Source organism: Canis lupus, chromosome 33 (genome assembly GCF_048164855.1).
Source record: "Canis lupus baileyi chromosome 33, mCanLup2.hap1, whole genome shotgun sequence".
NCBI classification, from domain to species: Eukaryota; Metazoa; Chordata; class Mammalia; order Carnivora; family Canidae; genus Canis; species Canis lupus.
In genome coordinates this window covers 34,140,499-34,163,312 of record NC_132870.1, presented here as the reverse complement: position 1 = coordinate 34,163,312, position 22,814 = coordinate 34,140,499, and the positions used below count along the sequence as shown (strand labels likewise).

Genomic DNA, 22,814 nt, shown 5'->3' with positions numbered 1-22,814 from the left:
CCATTTTAAAAAGCACAACAATTAAACTCAAATTCTTTAGTTAGTAGTATAAGATACTTGGGTTGTATTTTCTAATTGGTTTGTATGGTGTTTTTTGGTTTTGTTTTAATTTCAGTATAATTAATATATGGTACTAAATTAATTTCAGGTGTCCAATTTGAAGGCCGACTGCCTCAATTAAGCACATTGACTCTGGAATCAATGTTGAACTTAACCTCTTGTATTTCCTACTTAAAGCTTTGCGACTTTGTCAGGATACCTACCCTCCATGGACCTCAGTTCTTTCTTCTATAAAATTAGTAAATATCATAGGCCTCTTATGAGGATAATAGTATTATATGTAACACAATTCCTGGCATATAGTAAGTGCTAAATTCATGCTTATTATCATTATTATCATCATCCAGAAATTATTGATTTTAGGTGGACTTATACAAATAAATAATTGATTTGATTTGTACCATTGATACAACATACAGAGTATTGTAGCTATTCAAGTAGATCTCTTAATTTTTTCCTACAACATTGTAAACTTGTTGAAGGCCAGAAGTATATCTCATATATTTTGGCATTTTCTAAAATTGTGCTAATATTGTAGCCACCGGCTATATGGGACTACTGGGCACTTGAAATGTGGCTACCAAGAATCAATATGCACTGTAAATATAAAATAAACATAGACTTAGCACCAAAAGAAAAATGTAAAATATTTTATTAGTGATTTTTATATTGATTACATCTCAAATGATTATTTGAAATATGCTTAATCAAATATACTTAAAAGTAATTTTTTTCTTTTTACTTTTTCAATCCAGCTAATAGAAAACTTAAAATTATATGTGGCTTACATAATATTTCTATTAATATAATTGCTTAAGTAGGCAGGCAACATATTCTTAAGGAATATTTAAATTGTAAATGACTAGTTTCTGTCTCCTTCCCCCCCCTCCCCACCACTGCACTATAAACTCCTTGAAACAGAAATTATTCACTATTGAATTCCAAGAGCTTCATTACAAGGCCTGGCATATGGTAGTTCCAAGTAAACTCTTGATGGGAAGAGTGAGAAATGAATAAATAACACCTGAACTTGGCCCTCCTGTTCATAAAAATACAAAGGGGATCAAGTACCTTGTCTTTATTATAGGAACTATAACCATGTTTGGCATGCATTAAGTTATTTAGTCCTTCCAATAACTTCAAAAGATAAATCTTATTTCCTTTTTTTCTAAAAGAAAAACTTGAGGGTCACAGAAGTAAAATAATTGGTATAATGTAGCAAAAGTTGGTTTGGTTATGCTCATATTAGAATCAAAATATACTTGACTGCAAATCTCATTCTCTTTATTTCTCCGATCATTGCCTCCCACAAATGTAATTTATCATCCAATCTTTAACAAGTAAACTGAACACTGGATACATTTTTGTTTAAAAATGCCTGACCATGCTTGATTGCATATTGCATGAATTCTGCATACTGATCTGTGGTCTGGTTTGGAAAGCAAGAAAATCAACGTGCTATTTTAAAAGGGGATACTGTCATCAGGGATAAGAAGGCTAGATAAAAAGGATGCATTAGATAGTTGGTACATGAGGTAGGCCTGTTCAGAAGAGAGGGACTAATATTACAAGTACCTATTTCATACGGAGAAAAAATATAAATAAGGACTCCAAGTAGTAGCATCAAAAAAAGATCACCAAGACAGATAAAGGTAAAGAAAAGAGAAACTACTTAATCACAACCTACTGTGAGTCAGGCTCTTTGGTAGGTTCTTTTATGTGTTTTATTTAGACCTAATTACAAGTTTTTGGTTGATAAGTATTAGCACTTCCACTTAAACTGTTAGAAAACTAAGTCTCAAAGATATGAGGTGACTTGCTCAAGGTGGCAATGATTGGCAGAACCAAAGATCAGTCACCGTACAGTACAGGCTTTAACCTGTCTACTTCAAAGTCTGACTTCAAAGATGGAGACTTGATTTGTAAAGCAGAAAATCAAATGGAGTAACAAATGATAACATATACAAGAAATGGTTCTGATGGATGAGAGTAAAGAGCAGCATGCAGCTGTTATAGAAATGGGCTATAATAAATATTCAATATTCAATAAATATTTAAAAATATTTTTTCCTCATTTTGCTAATGTGTAATGATTTTTAAGTCCTTAGAGTTGTATTTTTTCTTTTTTTTAAGAATTGTATTTTTTATTTCATTTTTATTTTAATCATTATTTATATTTTTTGTCTGTTAGGTTTTGTTATTATTTCCCTTCTGATTTCTTGTACTAAACATAAGATTTATTCTTTTTCTTTTTCCTCATTGATAAAAAAGCAGTTTAGGGCCATTAATTTACCTCTAACTAGAGCTTTGATCAGATTATTGTTTGGATATACAACATTTTAATTGTGTTTTTCATAGTTTGTAATTTTTATAACTTTCTCTTTGATCAAATAGCTAAATAAGTTTTTCTTTCTTTCTTCCTTCCCTTTTTTTTTTTTTTTTTTTTTTTTTTGAGGTGGCAAGTAGTTGATCACTCTAGATTACTGCCTAGAGAGAATTTCCACACCATAGAAGAGACAATTTAAAAGCTGGGGGAGACTTCTAGCAATATCTCTAAGTTGGAGAGGAAGCCGAGAGTCTAGGAGGAGTGGAGGCAAGAAGTCTAGAATTCACCCAGGAGACAGGAGAATAGTGGCAGAGAGAGCGCTACAGATACCTGCTGAGGAATGCTGTAAGTCTTCAGGTCAGTTCTGATAAATGCCTGGGTCTAAAGATCTCAAATTAGATGAACCAAATGAACTATCCTGTGAGTACTAGTCAATCTCTTTCCCCCAACCACCCCTGTACTTGCTTAATGAATTCCAATGTTGGGGAAATAGTGTGTTACTATTAGAGAGATGGATGCTATTCATGGGCTCAAGAACATGGACTCCCCTTTATCAAGGTTAATATGACTACAGTCTGGGCTAAGTGCTCAGCCTGCCAACTACTGAGAGGTTTGAATATCACCATTCCCGCGGCGGGGGGCGGGGACCAGCTAGACCTCTGGTGGCAGATTGATGTTATTGGATCTTTTCTAATACAGAAGGGATATAAAATTGGCTTTAGATATAGGCATGGATTCTGGCTTTAATAGGCAATCTCTATCCATAGACTTTCTGCCAGCAACACCATCTGTGGATTTACAGAAAGCCTCATCAATTTGCCATGGTATCTCAACAACATCAGATAATAGCTAAGCTAACCTTTTATAGCAAAATGTAGCAATGGGCTCATATCCATGGAATTTGATAGACTTACTTTATTTCCTATTACCTAGTATTAACCTACTGGATTTGATAGAATGGCCTGCTTATGTTCAGTAATTTTACCAGTTGGGAGACAGGAAAATGGAAAGAGCAAGGAGGGCTCTATTAAACATATGTGGAGGAATATTCCCTATAAAGTCGGGATGCATTCCTACAGGATGCAATATAGGGCTGAAATTAGCAACCGGTATCTAAGTGTCATTTCCTTCTTCAGAATGCTTGAATCTGGGCTGTAGGAATATTGATAAAAATAAGTCACAAAAGGATAAATAATTTTCCCAAGGACATGCAGGAATTAAGTTGAAGCATGAGGATATGAACCAAAACTGTCTAAAATCCAGTCTCTTAACTCATTTTGTAAAAATATATTTAGTTATTCATCTATATTTATTAGTATTTATTTATATAAAAACCTATTTAACTTGTTTCAAAGGTAATCAATTATTTTTATAAAGAAACGTCCTTGTTTTTGATTAGCTGGTCAATAGTTATTTGTTCTAATTTGGCTTTAAAAATTAACGTGGCTAATTTCTAATTTGTCACGAATTAGAAATACATCTGTATAGACAAACAGCTATTTTACTTTTAGTGATACTGTGAATATGCAAAGGAAAGTGGAACCCTGACCAACTATTGCTTTTAGACCTATTTATCTGTAACTACTCTTTTTTAGAGTAGTTAAGATCTATTTGCTGAAATGTTAAGATTTTAGGAATTATTCAATTGACACATTTTACTGATGATGACTTTTTTAACAAGGGTATGTCTGACATGAAACAACCATTTATTGGACTTTGAAATTATCAAACATGTACACCAAAGTGATGGTTTGATTGTAACTAAATTAATGAATTTAAGTACCAAGAGAAAATTGATTATAGATCAACCATTTTTATTTATAGGCTATTTTTCTTAAATATTCCCTTCTGTAAGTGAAAATGTAACTGTAGTTACCTTTTTTGTAAAACAAAGTCAGCATGTTCTTTTTTTTTTCAAAGATTTATTTTTAGAGAGAGAGAGAGAGGGAGGGAGCAATCGCACAGGAGGAGGGGCAGAGGGAGAGAATCTTTGAAGCAGATTCCCCACTGAGCAATTAGCATGATGTGGGGCTCCATCGCACAACCTATGACCTGAGCTGAAACCAAGAGTCAGATGCTTAACCAGCTGAACCATCCAGGTACCCCCAAAGTCAGCGTGTTCTTAAATTTACAGCTTGTCACCTAGAACAACGCTAAGCATATAGTAGATGCTTAATATTTTTAAGTAAATAAATAAATGAATAGTTCAGATTTTTTATAATGATTCTCACTATTTTCATATTTCCATAAAAATGCCTGAGGGTTGTTAACCAAAACTGGGCACTTACTTTTCAGTAGAACATTTATTATTAAGACTCATTCAGAAAGACAGCTGCTTAATTATTGTTGGCTCAATTTTTTTTAATATTACCTAAGGGCAAAAAATAGCAATATCCCAAACTAAAATATTCTTATTACCAGATCTCTTTTAAGCCAAAATTATCTCTAATTCATGTTTAGTCAAAACTCAGATACTGAAGTAAAGTGTGTGTTTCTTTTACTTCTTCAGTTTTCAAGATGTTATCAACCCACCTATAATGATGTTTTATAAGAAAGCTCTTATATGCAATATAGCCGGCATGTACTCCTCTTCTATCATCTCTAAAAAAAAAAAATGACAGAAACAGAATTTGAAGATATCTTTTGTTTAAGAGGTTGTATCATTGGTTGTTTGCCACACATTACCTTAATATCATCATATATTTTTGAGTATAAGCATTGGTTTGGTTCCTTTGGAATCTAAAATCCAGTGAAAGCAAGTTCTTATGGTGTGCAATAAATTTTGCACAGGAAAATGGAAAAAAAGCATTAATGAAAATATATTTAAGTCCAGAGTATTAATCATTTGGGGAAGTACATAAAGAAGTCCTAGGATGTATTAAACATAATAATATCTTGTCATTCATCACAGTATTTCTAAATATGTCAAAACAAGCAAAAAAATGACAAAATTAAAATACTAATTTTAAAGTGGTAGTGAAGCAGCAATTTCAGTATGTCCTAGTAAACATTTCCCTTTCCAATTATTAAAAATAACTTAATCCAGGTGATATTTACATCATTTATGGAACTGGAGTGTTTAGAAAATTATTCACTCTATAACCTTAAAAAGAATTACATAACAGAAAAACCGCAGATATTGCAGAGTTTTAAAAGTATCCTTGTACTTTTCTTTACATGTTTAGTAACTTTTGTTTTGATTTAGCAGTATTGATGTAAAGTGCATGAAACAAGCAGCTAATACTATAGAAGGATATCAGGTAAGTCATTTGAGCTTGTTATTAATTATTAATTGTCTTCTGATCCTTAAACTAGATACCTAAACTGAATAGACCACTATCAGCAAGGGATGCAAATTATATCAATACTGTAGGTGCCCAAACACAAATGGATTGCTAAATATTTTATTGCTGTCCTAAGTGTCACTAAAGAATTCTACATAATTTTCCTTATACTCTAAAAGAAAGTGTCAAAATATTTGTCTTCTTCCAAGTAATCAGAACTTATTATCTCAAAATGAATATTATTTTCTTGAGAGCTCATCTTAGAAGCTTAACCAGAGATTGTATTTTATGTATTTTCTTCTTTCAGATCAGCAATGGGAGAACTATATCATTATATTTTTATAATTTTGATAAAAAATCAATAATCCTCCCCTCAACCTCCTTAAACTCTTCATTTTATATTTAAGGCAAACTGAACAACTTTTTCTTATAAACACCCAGCATCCTCATACCTTTTATACTTGCCTACATTCTTGCTACAATGTTTTCTCTTTATGTCTATGTTGCCTGACAAATTCTATCCCCTCTGGCTCAGATTTTACTCTGTGAAGCCTACTCTGATCTACATAGATAGAAATGACATCTCAGTTTTTTGAATCCTCATGATGCTTTTGGCACTATTTTTATGATGTGAGTCTCATTCTGTTCTATAATGTGGTTAGCATTTGAGAACTCTAAATCACCTTAATAAAGAACAAATTGGAAATGAAACCCTACTGTAAAATAGAAATATTCCACTTAGGAGAAAACACAAGAATAAATATAGTATATATAATAAATAATTATGGGACAGAGGAGATGAAGAGAAAATAGCTGGGATGACACCTTTGGTTGTGACTTGTTAATCTTTTAAGTAAAGATGATAACAAAGAAACACCCATTTTGTGAAACTGGTCAAAGGTATGAAGTTGCAGTTATGAGATAGGTAAGTCCTGGTAATATATAGCACAGTGACCATAATTAATAATATTGTATTATATATTTGAAAGTCAAAAAATAGATCTTCAACATTCTCATCACAAAAAAACAAGATTTGTAACTGTGTGGTGATGGATATCAACTAGACTTATTGTGGTGATCATTTCACAATATATATAAATGTTGAATCATGTACTGCTGAAACTAATATATATCAATACATCTCAATAAAAAATTATAGAGTTGAGACCTTTGAAGGGTAAAAGAAGGAAGGTAACAGGAAATTTTTTTAAGGTGTCAAGGGTATTGTGCATTGGTCATTATACTCTACTGGAAAATGCCAAATTTTCCTGATAATTGAAGCTTTCAGACTGTGTTATCATTTATCAGTGGTGGGAATTCTTGGTTCCTTCTTCTATAGAAATACTTAGTAAGCATAGAATTGTACTTTTTCTGAACATTTAAATGAATTCTGCCTGAAGGAAGAAGAATGACCCTACCCTATAAGGTACAAACTTAGTCGCTGCAGCCACAATCAAATTTGTTCTTTATTTTATTGATCCTTTCCATGCTGAGTCTCAGACCCAATATTATTGAACCTGAAAAGTACAATAAAATCATATATAATTTGAAAGCTAGGAAAATATGGTGTCAATTTAGTTGCTTGGTTAGCTAAAGTTTAAGTAGAAAATCTTCATTATAAGAGGTTAGGTCACCTTTTATGGTTGTTGAAACTTTTTCTAAAACTTACTGGAGCAATTTATATTTCACAGAATATAGCACTTGGATATAGTCTCATGTTCACTGAAGCTTCAGGAACTTGCAGTGCATCAAGTTTAATTCTAAATTTAAAGGCCTGTATTTTTAGATATTGTGTACTTGATTCTATTTAAATAATGGGACTAGATATTTTGTGTTCCATATTATGGAACATCAATCTTATTACTATTCCATCTTTGCTTTAGGCCACACATACTCTTCTATAAAAATCCATATTTAAAGTGAGAATTGCTACAGATCACTGAATGGTGTCTTCAGTGTTACCATTCAAGTTGGATATACTGCCCATAAGTTGGAATTTCTGGGGATACCATTGCCCTGTTTGACTCAGGATGAGTGTATGCAGTGGGTGTAAATCTGCTGATGGGCTCAACTTCTCTCACTCATCTGACCTGAGGAGACACTGAGTCAACAGAATAGAATTCCAATAGCTTCCCTACTGCAAAGCTCACACCCTTCAGAGTGACACCTTTGTCCTCTAGGGCTTATTCAACTGCTTTAGGAAAGTGATAGCCTGAGCAGTAAAAATAGAACAGTGTCCAATCTGTAGAGAAAAAGAAAATTAGATTTAACCTAAGACAGTGCAGCACATTTTTAAAATTCTTTATTTTATATCCTGGTGTATTTGTATAAAATTAAACCTTCTTTGGAACATAATCATTTTATGGCAATATTTTGATTATGATATCTGATTCTTCTCTCACAAAATTACAAAAGGTTTAAGGCTTAAAAATTTCTCTTATCTCTGTATTTGCAATGTACAACAGGAAATGAGGTGGGAAAAATGTAGAACTCTTCTGAATTGGCTGCAAATCTAGCTTTTACCATTGATTCATTGGTAATTGTCCTGAAAAACTCCAAAGATAGGAATCAAGGAGTCTAATTAAATGAACACAGTGCGACCTTGCCTCAGACAAGTATACTAACATATGCTTACACAAGTGGCATGTAGTTTGTGTTTGAAAATTATACTTGAAACAAGGCTGTTTCAAAGCAGTTTGGGACTATAGTCTATTTCAATCTTTTGATTTTACCTGTAAGTCAATGAAAGAAAATGATTTTATAAGGTTACTACTAAGTAATTAGCATTTTCTAAGTAATTAGAAAATGAAAAGTGAATGATTTGTGAAGGAATACAGTAACTACATATAAATTATGTTTTCAGGAAATTTGATTAAGCATATAAAAAAAAAAAACCAATAAAACAGAAAAGTTTGTGCCACAATGATGGGTGTTAAGGACAGACACACCTCTCCTTTGCCAAAGGAAGAGATAAGCATAATTATACATGCTAAGAAAGAATCTAACAGATAAAAGATAATTAATGCAGCAAAATGACTTTGGAGAGGAGATACATTGGATCCAAATTACTGGCCACTTTTTTTTTTTTTTTTCTAAAAGGGAAAATAAGATATTAAAGAGTAGAGACTTGACCCTCAAGTGTAAAGCAGAGTTGCCAAATAACAGACAGCCTGATCAAGAAGGAATAAGAGGAGGGTTATTGGAAGATTGGCTTGGTACCTGTGAGAGCTGGAAGATGGAAGTAAAAAATGGAAGAAGCAGCTGAGCAGGGATGCTTATTTTTTGTTTGTATTGAAAGGCCAGCTGAGATTACAGAGCATGCACTCTGGAGACCAACAATTGTGTAGTTGTGATATTTTCTCTAGCATTGCTCCGCAAAAATATGAAGAGAGCTGATGAGGTGAGACGAAGACTGATGGTTTAGACATCAGCAAGTCAACAGAGAAGATATGCATGGGGCAAAGGATTCATAAGAACCTCAGAGAAAGTACAGGAAGTTAAGAATCACAAAATCTCTAAAGTATAAAGAAGCAGACCACTGGAAAGGTAGGGGGACCAAACCATCAATTCAGTCAAAGATCAAGGATACTTAGAAGGAGACTCAGAAAGGAAAGAGCGTTCCATAAATGAAGGGTCTGTGGGATGTTAAAATTCCTGGATTGGGAAACTTCCAGGGGGTAACTTCCAGTGTGCTGCCTTGGGAGTGTCTACTGAACCACAATAGTGATGAAAGTGAGTGGATTTGAAGATCAAATAATGTGACTAGAGGGGTAGGAACTCTGCTTACATATGGAAATCTTTCAGAAATGGAGAAAAAGGAGATGTAAAGAAGAATGTCAGCTGTGGGCCAAACCCCTCAATAAATATAGAGAAGGACACATTTGCCAGAAAAGTAACAGAAAGGAATCAGTTTAGAGGATGGCAAATTTGGATACCATAAACTATAAAGGGTGAAGGGGTTTTTCTTGCATGAGTGTAGGAGAATAATGATCTAGAACTGGTGAAGTGAAACTAGAAGAATGCTGAAATTGCTTTAGGAATTTGGGATGTAGGTGAATAAACAAGCTTGTTTTTGAAGGACTACAATGAAGTCAGTATTTGGAGGTCAGCCAGGTTTCAGTTGAGGGGTAGAGGAGAAATGTATAGAGAACGTGTCATATGCTTCCATTTGGAATATTACAATATGTGCTTCAAGTTCCAAAGAAAGCCATTTTAAAAGCTTTCTGGTACCCTTTCAAGGTGATTTCTTAAGGACAGGAAGTACAAGTGAACATGCTTATCTCTATAGCTTGTGCCTAAGTAGGCATCTGTACACTATAAACTCCTTCAGTTAAGAGACTGGTGTTGTTCTTTTATTCTCAGCGTCTAGTGCACAGCTTAGCAAATAGCAGGCTCTTAATAAATACTTGTGCATGTCATATTGTAGGTGATCCGCACATACTTGTGGGATGACCATAATATCCAACACATAGTATGATGCCTTGTCAAGTTTGCTTGTTTCCTTTAAGGAATATCAGAGTGAAATAAAAAAGCCCAAAGTGAAGTTTCCCAGCTCACTTATCCATAAAACTTGATTTTTTTCTCTTTAAATAATTAAATTACTATGAAATAGGGTATCCCCATCCACCTCCAATTTTATTTTTTATTTTTTATTTTATTTTTTATTTTTAAAAACATTTTATTTATTTATTCATGAGAGACATAGAGAGGCAGAGACACAACCAGAGGGAGAAGCAGGCTCCATGCAGGGAGCCCGACATTGAACTCGATCCCGGGTCTCCAGGATCATGCCCTGGGCTGCATGCAGGCGGCACTAAACCGCTGAGCCATCCTTCCACTTCCAATTTTAAATGGATAGCCATCTTATAAGAAATTTCCATTTCTTTTTATATTATGAGATAATTCATGGATTTTTACTTCAGTGGAAAAAAAAAACATCCAATCAGAGAACTGTCCTTTGGGGGGAGGGGTGGGAGTCTTATTTAAGTAGATACCTGTCATCAGTCTCACAGTGGACACTTGTATTTATCTCCTATACTTATAGCTATTTTGTACTTTAATGCTGACAGCTGACATAATTCAAAGTTAAGTCTAACTCTATTGGAACAGTTAACTTTTATTTATTTATTCATGAGAGACACAAGAGGCAGAGATACAGGCAGAGAGAGAAGCAGGCTCCCTCTGGGGAGCCTGATGCAGGACTCGATCCCCAGACCCTGGGATCACAACCTCAGCCAAAGGCAGATGCTCAACCACTGAGCCACTCAGGTGTCCCTCAACAGTAAACTTTTTAAAACTTCCTTAAATAGCCTCAAAAAATCTAAAAGTCAATGTCATTATCAGTGAAAGTCCTAACAGATTCCTCAGTTGTATGTAAGGCATTTTGCAGTTGATGATTTCGTGTGCTTAGAATAATGCAGCAAAATTTAGTTATTGGATATTTTCCTCATAACTAAGCTATAAAAAAGCTATTGCATATTTCCCCATAACTAAGCTATAAAAGTATTCTCCAATTTTCTGTAACACATGTAAATATTTAACTTCACAAAGTGTATCAATGTCATTTTTTATTCAATTTATTTAAACTTGTTTATTAAATTTAAATGACAACAACAAAATGGTTCATTTATTTTTTTCTACCCCCAACCCCTGCCTCTGGAAACCACCAACCTGTATCAATGAGCTTAGTTTAGTTTTATTTATTTTTTTGTTTGCTTTTTAAAGATTCTACATATAAGAGAGATCACATGGTATTTGTCTGTATCCTACTTATTTTACATAGTGTAATGCCCTTGAGGTCCATCCATGTCATAAATGGCAAGGTTTCATTCTTTTTATGGCTGAATAATATCCTATTGTGTGTGTGTAAATATATATATATATATATATATTGTGTGTAATTGTGTGTGTGTGTAAATATATATATATATATAAATATATATATATATATATTGTGTGTGTAAATATATATATATATATATATATATATATATATTTACACTTTCTATATTTTCTTCTAAGAGCCTCAGGGTTTAAAACTATGGTTTTAGTTTCTTATGTTCAAGTCTTTAATCCATTTTAAGTTATTTTTTGTGTATAGTATAAGATAGTACTCTAGCTTCATTCTTTGCATGTGGTTGTCCAGTTTTCCCAACAGCATTTATTGAAGAGATTGTCTTCCTCCATTACACATTCACACTTCCTTCCCATAAATTAATTAATCGTACATGTCTAGGTTTAATTCTGGGCTCTTTATCCTGTTCCATTGATTTATGTGTTTATTTTCATGAAAATACTATACTGTTTTCATTACTACAGTTTTGTAATATAGTTTTAAATCAAAGAGTATGTGCTTCCTGCTTTGTTCTTTCTCAATATTGCTTCAGCTATTTGGAATCTCTCATGGTTTCATGGTTCCATTCAATTTTAGGATTTTTCCTCTGTTTCTGTGAAAAATGCCCTTGATAGGGATTGCCCTGAATCTTTATATTGCTTTGGGAAAAATGGACATTTTAAAAATATTAATTCTTCCAATCTATAAGCACATTATTTCTTTCCATTTATTTGTGTCTTCACAAATACAGGAATGTCTTGTGGTTTTCAAATACAGGTCTTTTACCTTCTCAGTTAAATTTATTCCTAGGTATTTTTCCCCCTTTTTGGTGCAGTTATAGATGGGATTTTCTTCTTAATTTCTTTGATAGCTTATTAGTGCCTAGAATGCAACTGATTTTTATGTATTGATTTTGTATCCCGCAACTTTACTGAATCCATTTATTAGTTCTAATAGATGGAGTCTTTAGGGTTTCTATATGTAATATGTCATCTGCAAATAGTGACAGTTTCACTTCTTCCTTTCCAGTTTGGCTATCTTTTACTTCTTTTCCTTGCTCAATTACTCTGGCTAGGACTTCTAGCACTATGTTCATTGAAAGAGGTAAAAGTGAGCATCCTTGTCATATCCCTGATCTTAGAGGAAAAACTTTTAGCTTTTTACCATTGAATATGGTGTTAGCTGTAAGCTTGTCATACATGGCCTTTATTATGTTGTATGTTCCCTCTATACTTGTTTTGTTAAGATTTTTTTTTATCACAAATGGATGTTAAATTTTGTCAAATGACTTTTCTGCATCTATTGAAGTGATACGATTTTTGTCCTTCATTTTATTTATTTTTTAAGATTTTATTTATTTATTAATGAGAGACACAGATAGAGACAGAGAGGCAGAGACACAGGCAGAGGGAGAAGCAGGCTCCATGCAGGGAGCCCGATGTGGGACTCGATCCCAGGTCTCCAGGATCACACTCTGGGCCGAAGGCAGGCACTAAACCGCTGAGCCATCCAGGGATCCCTGTCCTTCATTTTAATTTGGTATTTCACATTGTGTGATTTGTGGATATTGAGCTGTTTTTGCATTTTTGGAATAAATCCCATTTAATCATATTGTATAATCCTTTTAATGTATTTTTAAATTCAGTTTGCTAATATTTTGTTGAAGATATTTGTAGCAATGTTTATCAGGGATATTGGCCTGTAATTTTCTTTTATCTGCTTTGGTATTAGGATAATGCTGGCCTTGTTAACGAAGTTTGGGGAAGCTCACTCCTCTTCCATGTTTTGGAAATGTTTGACATAGTTTGGCATTAATTCTTCTTCAAATGTTTCTTGGAATTCACCAGTTAAGCACTCTGGTCCTGGACTCTGTTGGGAAGTTTTTGATTACTAATAAAGAAATAGAATCAGTTTTCAAACTGTTCAGATTTTTTATTTCATCTTGATTCAGTCTTGATAGGTTGTATGTTTCTAGGAATGTATCCATTTCTTCCAGGTGTCCAATTTGTTACCATATAATTGTTCATAGCAGTCTCATGATTGTTGTTCATGCTTCTGTAGTATCAATTGTAACATTTCTTTCATTTCTGACTTTATTTGAGCCCTCCCTTTTTTTCTTGGTAATTCTAGTTAAAGGTTTGCCAATTTTGCTTATCTTTTCAAAGAACCAGCTCTTAGTTTCACTGATCTTTTCTAATGTCTTTTAAGTCTCTGTTTCATTTATTTTTGCTCTAATCTTTGTTGTTTCCTTCCTTCTAACTTGAGCTTCATTTGTTTTTCTTTTCCTAGTTCCTTAAGGTATAAAAATAGGCTAAGACATTTCTTGTTTCTTGAGATAGGTATTTGTCACTGTGAACTCTCTTAGAACTGCTTTTGCTGCATTCCATAAATCTTGGTAAGTTACCTTTCCATTTTCATTCATCTCAAGGTATCTTTTACTTCCTCTTGATTTCTCATTTGATCCATTAGTTTAATTTCTTTTGTAGATATTAGCTCTATTAATATAAATGTCTTCTTCCTTAGGCTTATATTTTGAATTTAAGTATTAATTTTCAAATATTTATAGAGTGTCTCTAATACACAAAGCAGTGTGCTAGATTTCTACTAGGACACAAATTGATTTCAGATATAAAATGTTCACATGACATGCCATTTGTTTATAAAACTGTAGGGGCCCATACAGAATACTTCAATAATATATATATTTTTAATTACCACAAACAATTCTTAGAACTATATGTAAAGAAAAAAAATCATTTCTTTTGAGTACCGACAAAGTTTGTTCTTGACAAATTTGTTCTTTTGGATTTCTCTGTTCTCTTATTTAACTAAAGTGTGTTCAATTATGCTGTTGTATTCACTTGAACTTGGCAGGATGCATTATGCAAATAAGTGCCTGCTTCTTATGTATCAGCAAGTGAGGTCTCCAAAATGTCTCTGTTAAATTGCTGCTTAAAGTTAACCCCAGCCAAACAAGAGAGCACACTAACTCTTACTGCAAGAGAGAGGGTCAAGGAGTGTTTTGTATTCTTTCATACAAAGTTCCCATTATAAATGTGACAGAATTAATGTTTTAACTATACCACGATAAAACACTAAGAGCTTGAATCTCTGGTTTCCAACAAAAAGCTTCTTAAACAAATCCACTGACCTCACTGAGATTAACTATGGAGAAGGCATTCATTGCCACTGATACATGAAGTCATGAATGCTTAAAGACAGTTTTAAGTAACCAAGAAGTTAACTAATACATCTCCAGAACATACTTTATAGATACAACTGTTATACAATGTAATATAATTAGTGGAAGAAATACATACTATGGATTAGGACAGAGGTGAATTCAAATGAACATTTTCTTTTGGTAACTGCAGTGCCTCACTTGGAAATTGCATACAGTGTTACACCTGTTCTAGAGAGTTTTATGCAAGTTTCCTTTTTAGATCCTGTATTTGTTTTGAGTATCTATTGATTCAGAATTAATTTGGTAAAGATAATTTTTATAGTAGGCAAAATGACATCCTATTAAAGATGACCAGACCTAATCCCTAGAACCTGTGAATATGCTAAATTACATGGAAAAGGGGAATGAAAGTTGCCAGTCAACAATCTTTAAATAAGGAGATTATTTTGGATTACCCATGTAGATCCAATGTAAACATAAGGATTCTTAAAAGTGGAAGAAGGCAAAAGAAGAGAGTCAAAGAAAGAAATTTGATAATGGAAGCAAGGTCAGAAAGATGTAACATGAGGCAGACTTGACTTGATGGCTGGATTTGAAGGAGAAGGGGTCCAGGAGTGAAAAAAATGCTAGTAACCTCTGGCAAACTAGAAAATGCAAGGAAACAAATTGTCCCCTAGAATAACCAGAAGGGAACACAGCTCTGCTGACAACTTGATTTTAGCCCAGTGAGATCTGTGTCAGATGTTTGACCTGCAGAACCATAAGATAATAAATTTGTTTTGTTTCAAGTCCTTGTGTTTTTGGTAATTTATTACAGTAGTGATAAGAAATGAATATACTGCTGGATTTTTATATTGTTTTAAAACTAAGAAAGCTAGCACTGCTGGTGAGAACTGTATAGCTCTTCTTTATAGGCTGGGTTTATAAATTAAATTTTAGAAAATTATATTTTAATAATTGTTGAAATTGTTTAAAATATCTGTATTTGAAGTTTTGCTTCATGTACTTTATACATTCACTCGTATTATAGCACTATCTGCAGTACGTTTGTAACTTATGCAGCTTGATAGAGGTTTAAATGTAAACCAGATATGAATAGAATATTATATGTCAATTAAATCTCAATAAAGATAAAAAAGAAAAATAGATAAACCCCTTGTTTAATATATATAAAGAATGGAGTAAAGGTCACTGTACTAAACTTTATGAGGCCTGTGAAACTTAAAATGGACACTCAGTTACTGAGACAGAAGCTAGGGGTGTGTTCTGTTAAGTTTAAGCTAATATCAGTTTTAACAGCCTACTCTGATTTATAGCCTGAAAGATTTACAATAAAATATTATAATCAAGGTTATAATTACTATAATTGTTCTCTTTGGTTATTATTTGGCAAGGGTATGCATTGTCGAGCACTCTGCAAGCTATCAAATGCTTTTTATTTATAAGACAATACTTTAATTTTAACCTACAAAAAAAAAAGAAAATATTGAACACAAATGTTCATACCATATAATGTCAGGATCATAAGGAGAATATGGTACTAGCACAAGAAGTGTGTAGAATGTGAAAACCAAATAGGCTGCTGTCTGCTTTGGCAGATAAAGTGAAGCCTGGATGAGCTAGTTAAACGCAGAGGAAAATTTCACCTTTGTAGGCTTTAACGTGGGCAGAAGAGGGGAGACTGAAAATAAGTTGATAGGTAGGTAGGAGGTCCACACTGGATCCAGATTCAAAGGGCTAAACACAGCAAATCTAAGCAGTACTCATCAGATTTATCTTATGAAATAACTGCATTACAGTGCTTTGAGAGAATTGAGGTTTCCATTTTCTAGTGAAATCATTTCTTTTTAATGTCCTCATGATTTTTTTCTTTCTTTTTTTTTTTTTTAATTTAAGTTCTAGTTAGTTAACATACAGTGCAATATTGGTTTCAGGCATAGAATTCAGTGATTCATCACTTACATACAACACCCATCACTGACATACAACACTCATCATAACAAGTGCCCTCCTTTATACCCATCACTCATCTAGCCCATCCCTCACCCGCCAGCCTCCATCAATCCCAATTTGTTCTCTGTCATTAAGAGTCTCTTATGGCTTGTTTCTCTCTCTCCTTTTTTCTGTTAAACCATTCTTTATAAAGTTATTTGAATTGAATTGTGTTCAACTTATTCATTTTTTGCTCAGTTAGGTGAAGGGTGGCAGAATATGCCCCAGAATATGGGTCTTTGGTATAGGGATTACTTTGATCTGGTTACTTGAAAAAAGCAGATACAGAAGAAATCTCTGAAAATGGGAGAAGTTACCCTTTTGTAAGGGAAATTTACATTTAAGAAAAATTTCCATTTGTAAGATGTCTCTGTCTGCACCAAAAAGAGAAAGATGACTAAATCATAGGAAACTTTTATCAAGGAATAAGGCATCTGACTTAAATCTACATAATCACCTTACCCTCTATTGTACTTTATCTTTTGCTTTTGCTGGTAACTTCCCTTAATTGACTTCCCCTTGCCTCTTCCTCCAATATTTTTTCTTTTGTCTTTAGCTGAAGGTTGTATTTAAACGATGGTTTGAACCACTTCAGAGAGTTTACTCATTTTTCCTGGTTTTCTCCCATGTGTGCATGAGGGTATATATGTTAATAATCTTGTTTGTTTTTCCCTTTTTAATCTGTCTTTTATTATGGGCTGGAGGGGGGATACCTCAGCCATACAATCCAGAAGGATAGGGGAAACTTATTTTTCCTCCCCTACACAGGCTAACTGAATCATTACCATGACATTTATCATTAGTATGTTCATGTATTTACATGTCAAAATTTCTGAAAATGGGGCAGCCCCGGTGGCGCAGCGGTTTAGTGCCTCCTGCAGCCCAGGGCATGATCCTGGAGACCTGGGATCGAGTCCCACGTCAGGCTCTCTGGGTGGTGCCTGCTTCTTCCTCTCCTCTGCCTGTGTCTCTGCCTCACTCTCTCTCTCTCTCTCTCTGTCTCTATGAATAAATAAAATAAAATCTTTAAAAAAAATTTTCTGAAAATGTAGCCAGGTTGATTTTGGTGACAATTTAATCTATGTGTATGTAACAATGCTATTATCAATTGTAACCTTTTGCTTCATTTCTTAACATTGCTACCAGAATATAATAATATTTTTATTTATGTGAATCCAGGAGTTTTAATTGGATATTGTGAGCATGCAAACTTACCCAGTTATAAACATTGCATTGCTTATGGACCCAACTGTCATTCTCCATTATGTGCACAAAGCCTGTAAATAGCAGTAATAATCAATTAGTTATTACTGTACTATTCAAAAAATTATTTATACAATGTGGTATAGGAAATTTCTGTCCTCAATTACATCCTAGTGGAGAAGTCAGACAAAGTCAGACAAAAAAAAAAAAAAAAAACAAGATAAACAAAAATATAATGGCAAATGCTGCAGAGAAAAGTAGAGCAGTGAGGGAGAATAAAGAATATAGAAGATGGGCTTAAGGAATATTACTAGCTTAGATGGTGTGATGAGTCAAGGTTTTCTTGAGCAGGCAACTCAAAAGTAGAATGTGAATAAAACAAGGGAGCTGACTATGTGGATATTTCAGTGAAGGGCACTGTGAGCAGAAAGAATATTGAGAGAGGAAGGAAGGAAGGAAGGAAGGAAGATGGAAGGAAGGAAGGAAAGAAAGAAAGAAGGAGAGAAGGAAGGTGTGTATGTGTGTGTGTGTGAGAGAGAGAGGGTAAGAAAGAGAGAGAAAAGGAAAGGAAGAAGTCCAGTCATGTCATCCAACACCAAAAATCAATAATGACTTATTGTTTCACTTGTGGTAAATGCCAAAGTCTTTAGAGTAACCTACAAGACCTCATTTGCCTTTCCCCTCCTTTCCATTTTACCTCTTCTACTATATCACTCTGCTCAGCTTATGGTGTGTTGGAGTCAAAAGAAGAAACAAAGACAATAGTTGTTAGGAGGTTTTTGGAATAATTCAGGTGAGAAATGTGCGGTTAAATTGAAACTGCCAAGAGAATTATGTCTGTAGAGATGCATGTAGCCTATAGTTATTGGAAAAAAATACCAGATGTTTGGCTTGAGATATGAAAATATAGTGCACGGGAACAAGAAATCAAATAGCCTGCACAGTTGTTACAGTCACAAGGCATATGGTCTCTGTTTTTGCTAACAAAGATAGCATCACTGACACACATTGCTGGGATATTTTGCAAATGCAAACCAGAGAAGGGAATGACTACCCAACCACAATCTTGAAGCCAGACAGACCAGTGCCAGAAAGACAATCAATCTTGAAGTTTAGTCAATCCTTAATCAATCACAAGAACCCACAACACTGAACCCTTTACTCTTGATTTTTACCCTTAAAAATTCTCACTCATAAGCCATCAGGGAGTTTAGGACTTTGAACATTAACTCCCCTTTCTCCTGGGTGGTACCACACTAATAAATAGCCTATCTTTCTTTCTTTGCTATCAAAATTCAGCATCAGTCTTTTATTGGTTTGCTGTTCACTGGGCAGATGAATTCTCCTTTTTTTGATAGTGGTAGAGAGAAGAACAGTAGAGAGAAGTAGGTGACTTATGGATATATTTGATGGTATAGTCAACAGAATTTGCCTCAGATTTGGGGTGAAAGGGATAGAGAGGACTCAAAGTGAGTACCAAGCTTGTTGGCGTTTACAGCTACGAGTATGGAGTTACCATATATTGTGATGGGGCAAAATATAGGAAGAACAGGTTTTAGGGGAAATATTAGGAATTAAGTGTGAAATGTGGCAAGTTTGAGGTGCTTATTGAACAGTCAAATGAGATGTCAAATAAGCAGATGACCTGAAATTCAGGGGAAGAGGTTGAAGGTGGAGATATTAATCTGGAGTCATCAGAATATAGATAGTATTTTAAGCCATGAAACTGGATGAAATCACAAAGAGGATGAAGGACAACAGGGTAAAGAGGCTCCAACATTAAGATGTTTGACAGAAAAGGAGAAAACAGCAAAAGGACTAAGAAGGCAAAAGCAAGTGAACATGGTTACTGGCAGCCAAGTGAAGCAAGTGTTAATGGAAGCAGAGGTCTAATTATGTCAGTTCCTACTGACAGGTCAAGAAAGTTGAGCATTGAGAATGCTATAGGATTTAGAAATGTGGAAGTTAAAGGAAACCAGAATATATCACCCTACAACGTGCCAATTTGGCATAAGGATTATTTTGAGCTGAAGGTAATGGAAAAGTAGACAGAAGAAAAGCTCCCTGTCCTCCCCTTGTTTGCCTAAAAACAGAACATACATTTTCAGAGATGTTCCTCCTTCCTTCTCTACCAGGAAGAAGAAAAGCCAGTCACTCTAGACCACCTTAGACCCCTATTGGCCTTGAGTCTGCACCAAAAGAAATCTACATAACAAACTTTACTAACCAGCCATTATCTACTAGTTTCCCATATATTTACCTCACCATACTTTGGGGCTCTTGGAAGCCTAAAACTATTTCGTCCTGTAATTCCTCCAGAAATTTACTATCTTTGTTGAAGCTGCTATGTAAGCCTGAATTCTAAACCACCTCTTTGAGTTACTCATATCTGTGTACTCCTATGTGTTTCATGCATGATACATATGTTGGGAAATATTTCTGTTGTTAATCTGTCTTTTTTTTACAGAACCTCACCTGAGAACTATGATGGGTATACAAAAGGTTATCATTACCTCACTAAGAATAGTCCTGATGGGTCAGTGGGTAAAAAATAAATAAATAAAAATAAAAATCAAGAGAGCGCATTCAAGAGAGAATAGGAGATGCAGTAAGAAGAAAAATCTTTCCAAGGAGCTTTACTCTAGTTATTAGGAGAGAGGTGGTACAGGAGCTGGGAGATAGAGGAAGACAAAAGATAGTTTTGGGGAATCTTCTTGTTTTTGTTTTAGGATGGGAGAGATACAATATGTTTGCATGCTGATGGTATAATGCATCAGTAAAAAAATGCAGGACGAATTCTTTCTTAAAAACAAGAAAGAAGTTCAAGTTTAGGAACACTGATACAGGTATGTAGGTAGATATTATGGGGGAGACTGTCAATCTCTTTTCGATTGCTTCAGTTTTCCTCACTGAAGTTGTTATTCATCTAGGATAATGCACAAGTAAAAGGGCAAGTAAAATATAGATCTAACACTCAGTAACAATAAAACCCTTCCTAATGGGTTCACTTCACTTAATTCTGTATCTACCCTGACAGTTATTTCTAATGATTCCAGTGGGTTTTGAGCAGCAAAGGGGATTCATTTGTCAGGATGTTATCTAAATACGATTTGTACATTCAGCTATTAGTGCAGAAAAAGAACCTAGAGCTTCTTACAAAAGAAAAAAAAAAAGAAGAAAGAAACCCTAGATTCTTTGCCTTTATAAGATAGAGCATGCATCAGCACAACTTCTCTGGAGTGTAGCTACCCCACTAAGATGCTAATTAAGTGCTTGTCAGGGAGACTTATTTGCCCTTCCTCTCTCTTATCTGGTTTTCCCTGCATTTGAATTCTAGTCTTTGGCTGCAGAATTTCAACTCATTACAGAAATATTCCTGGAAAAACACAAAAATCTCTGATAGTTGTAAACAGTGCTTAGGTTCTCATTTGGTAGAAATCCCTTCCTAAAGCACTATCAAAATTTGAATGGAGTGAATTCAGTGATTGATTTCAAACCAAGCAGTAATCCTATAGCATAAATGTTGGTATGAAGACCTCAGACCTCTCTAATTATTACAAAAAAAATGTATAAATTCTGAGTTTTGTTCATTTTTATGGGTGATAGTGAAAGGCTAGTTGTTATGACCTCAATTATAATTACTAAATTTTAGGAATTATAGTGGGTAGCTCAAAATGGGGGAAAAGGGGAACAGCAAGTTTAACAGATGGAAAACTTTAGATTTGAACCTCTTTTTATAAAAACTAATTAATCAATCTTAATGGATAGAATAAGTGGTCACTTATATGGTTACTCCTAAACTAATTTTCTAAGTGGCACTTTTCGTTTATAAGTTTATAGAAAATATACCCATATATTAATGCTTTTATTAGTTTTTTTTCCCCTTAATGCACACATACTGTGGTTTGGAGAATAATCTATAGGAGGAAACCCTGAGAAATAGAAGCTAACTTGAGATAGGTATACATTAAAACCAAAATTAGACACAAATAATGCAGTTATTTGTGAGTTATATACATAACTCAGTATAAACGGAGTTATATACATGTATGGTTTATCAAGAGACAACTAAATCTGAAAAGAAGTACACAATTTCATGTATGCATATGCAAAGTGCTCTATAATAAAGAATTCTATTTTTTTCTAATTTTTATACAATATTAATAAATAATGCTACTAGGATTTTACCTAAAGTATACTATTTTAGGCTTTTGGCCCCAAATGGAAGTACATTGTAGTCTAAGGTGATTTTAAAATGATGATCTTTCTTGAAGTAAAAACCTTGGAAAATTATACTTTTTACTATCCAGCTAATGTTAAAGAAAAAATATATATTCTAAATCAGTAAAATCTTAAAAATCACATGAACCAATAAGATTTTGTGGTTGTTTTTGTTTTAATTTCAGATTTTTCAGTAACTTATCTTGCAATTTGAAAAATTAAGATGTGATGGCTAGATATGTAATAGTGTGATTGGTAGGTATATATAGCAGAAGTATCTCAATATGTTAAAGCATTTTAAATACTGCCTACTATGACTGCCCCATAAAGTATTCTTTCGGGACAATAGTTGGGTACAAATGACCAATGCTGTAGTAAGCAAAGAAAAACCATTTTTGCAAAATTCGTAAAATAAGCATTTATCCTGTTTGATTATAAACACTTAGTTCCAGAAAGTTTACTTATAAGTTTGATTTTTTTCCAGGGTGCCTGGGTGGCACAGATGGTTAAGCATCAGACTCTTGGTTTCTGCTCAGGCACAATGTCATGGTCATGAGATCAAGCCCCAAGTCTGGCTCCATGTTCAGTGAGGAGTCTGCTTGAGATTCTCACTCCCTCTGCCCCTCTTGCTCATGTTCTCTCTCTCTCTCTCTCTGTCTCAAATAAATAAATAAATAAATAAATAAATAAATAAATAAATAAATAAATATT

The 22,814-nt window shown here is 33.9% G+C and overlaps 1 protein-coding gene across 7 annotated transcripts in view; it reads right to left on the bottom strand.

Annotated features, from left to right (window-relative positions):
- LOC140623698 (peptidyl-prolyl cis-trans isomerase NIMA-interacting 4-like) overlaps positions 1-22,814 on the bottom strand; it is a 139,380-nt gene that overhangs the window by 473 nt on the left and 116,093 nt on the right. For 6 of the 7 annotated variants that reach the window (XM_072810216.1, XM_072810215.1, XM_072810219.1 and 3 more), the window contains one exon: positions 17,895-17,956. In XM_072810216.1, coding sequence (XP_072666317.1) covers positions 17,895-17,942 — 48 coding nt within the window. In that variant the 5' untranslated portion in view covers positions 17,943-17,956. Of the gene's footprint in view, positions 1-4,918; positions 4,988-17,894; positions 17,957-22,814 lie in introns of all 7 variants that reach the window. The other variant, XM_072810222.1, reaches the window with a different exon arrangement.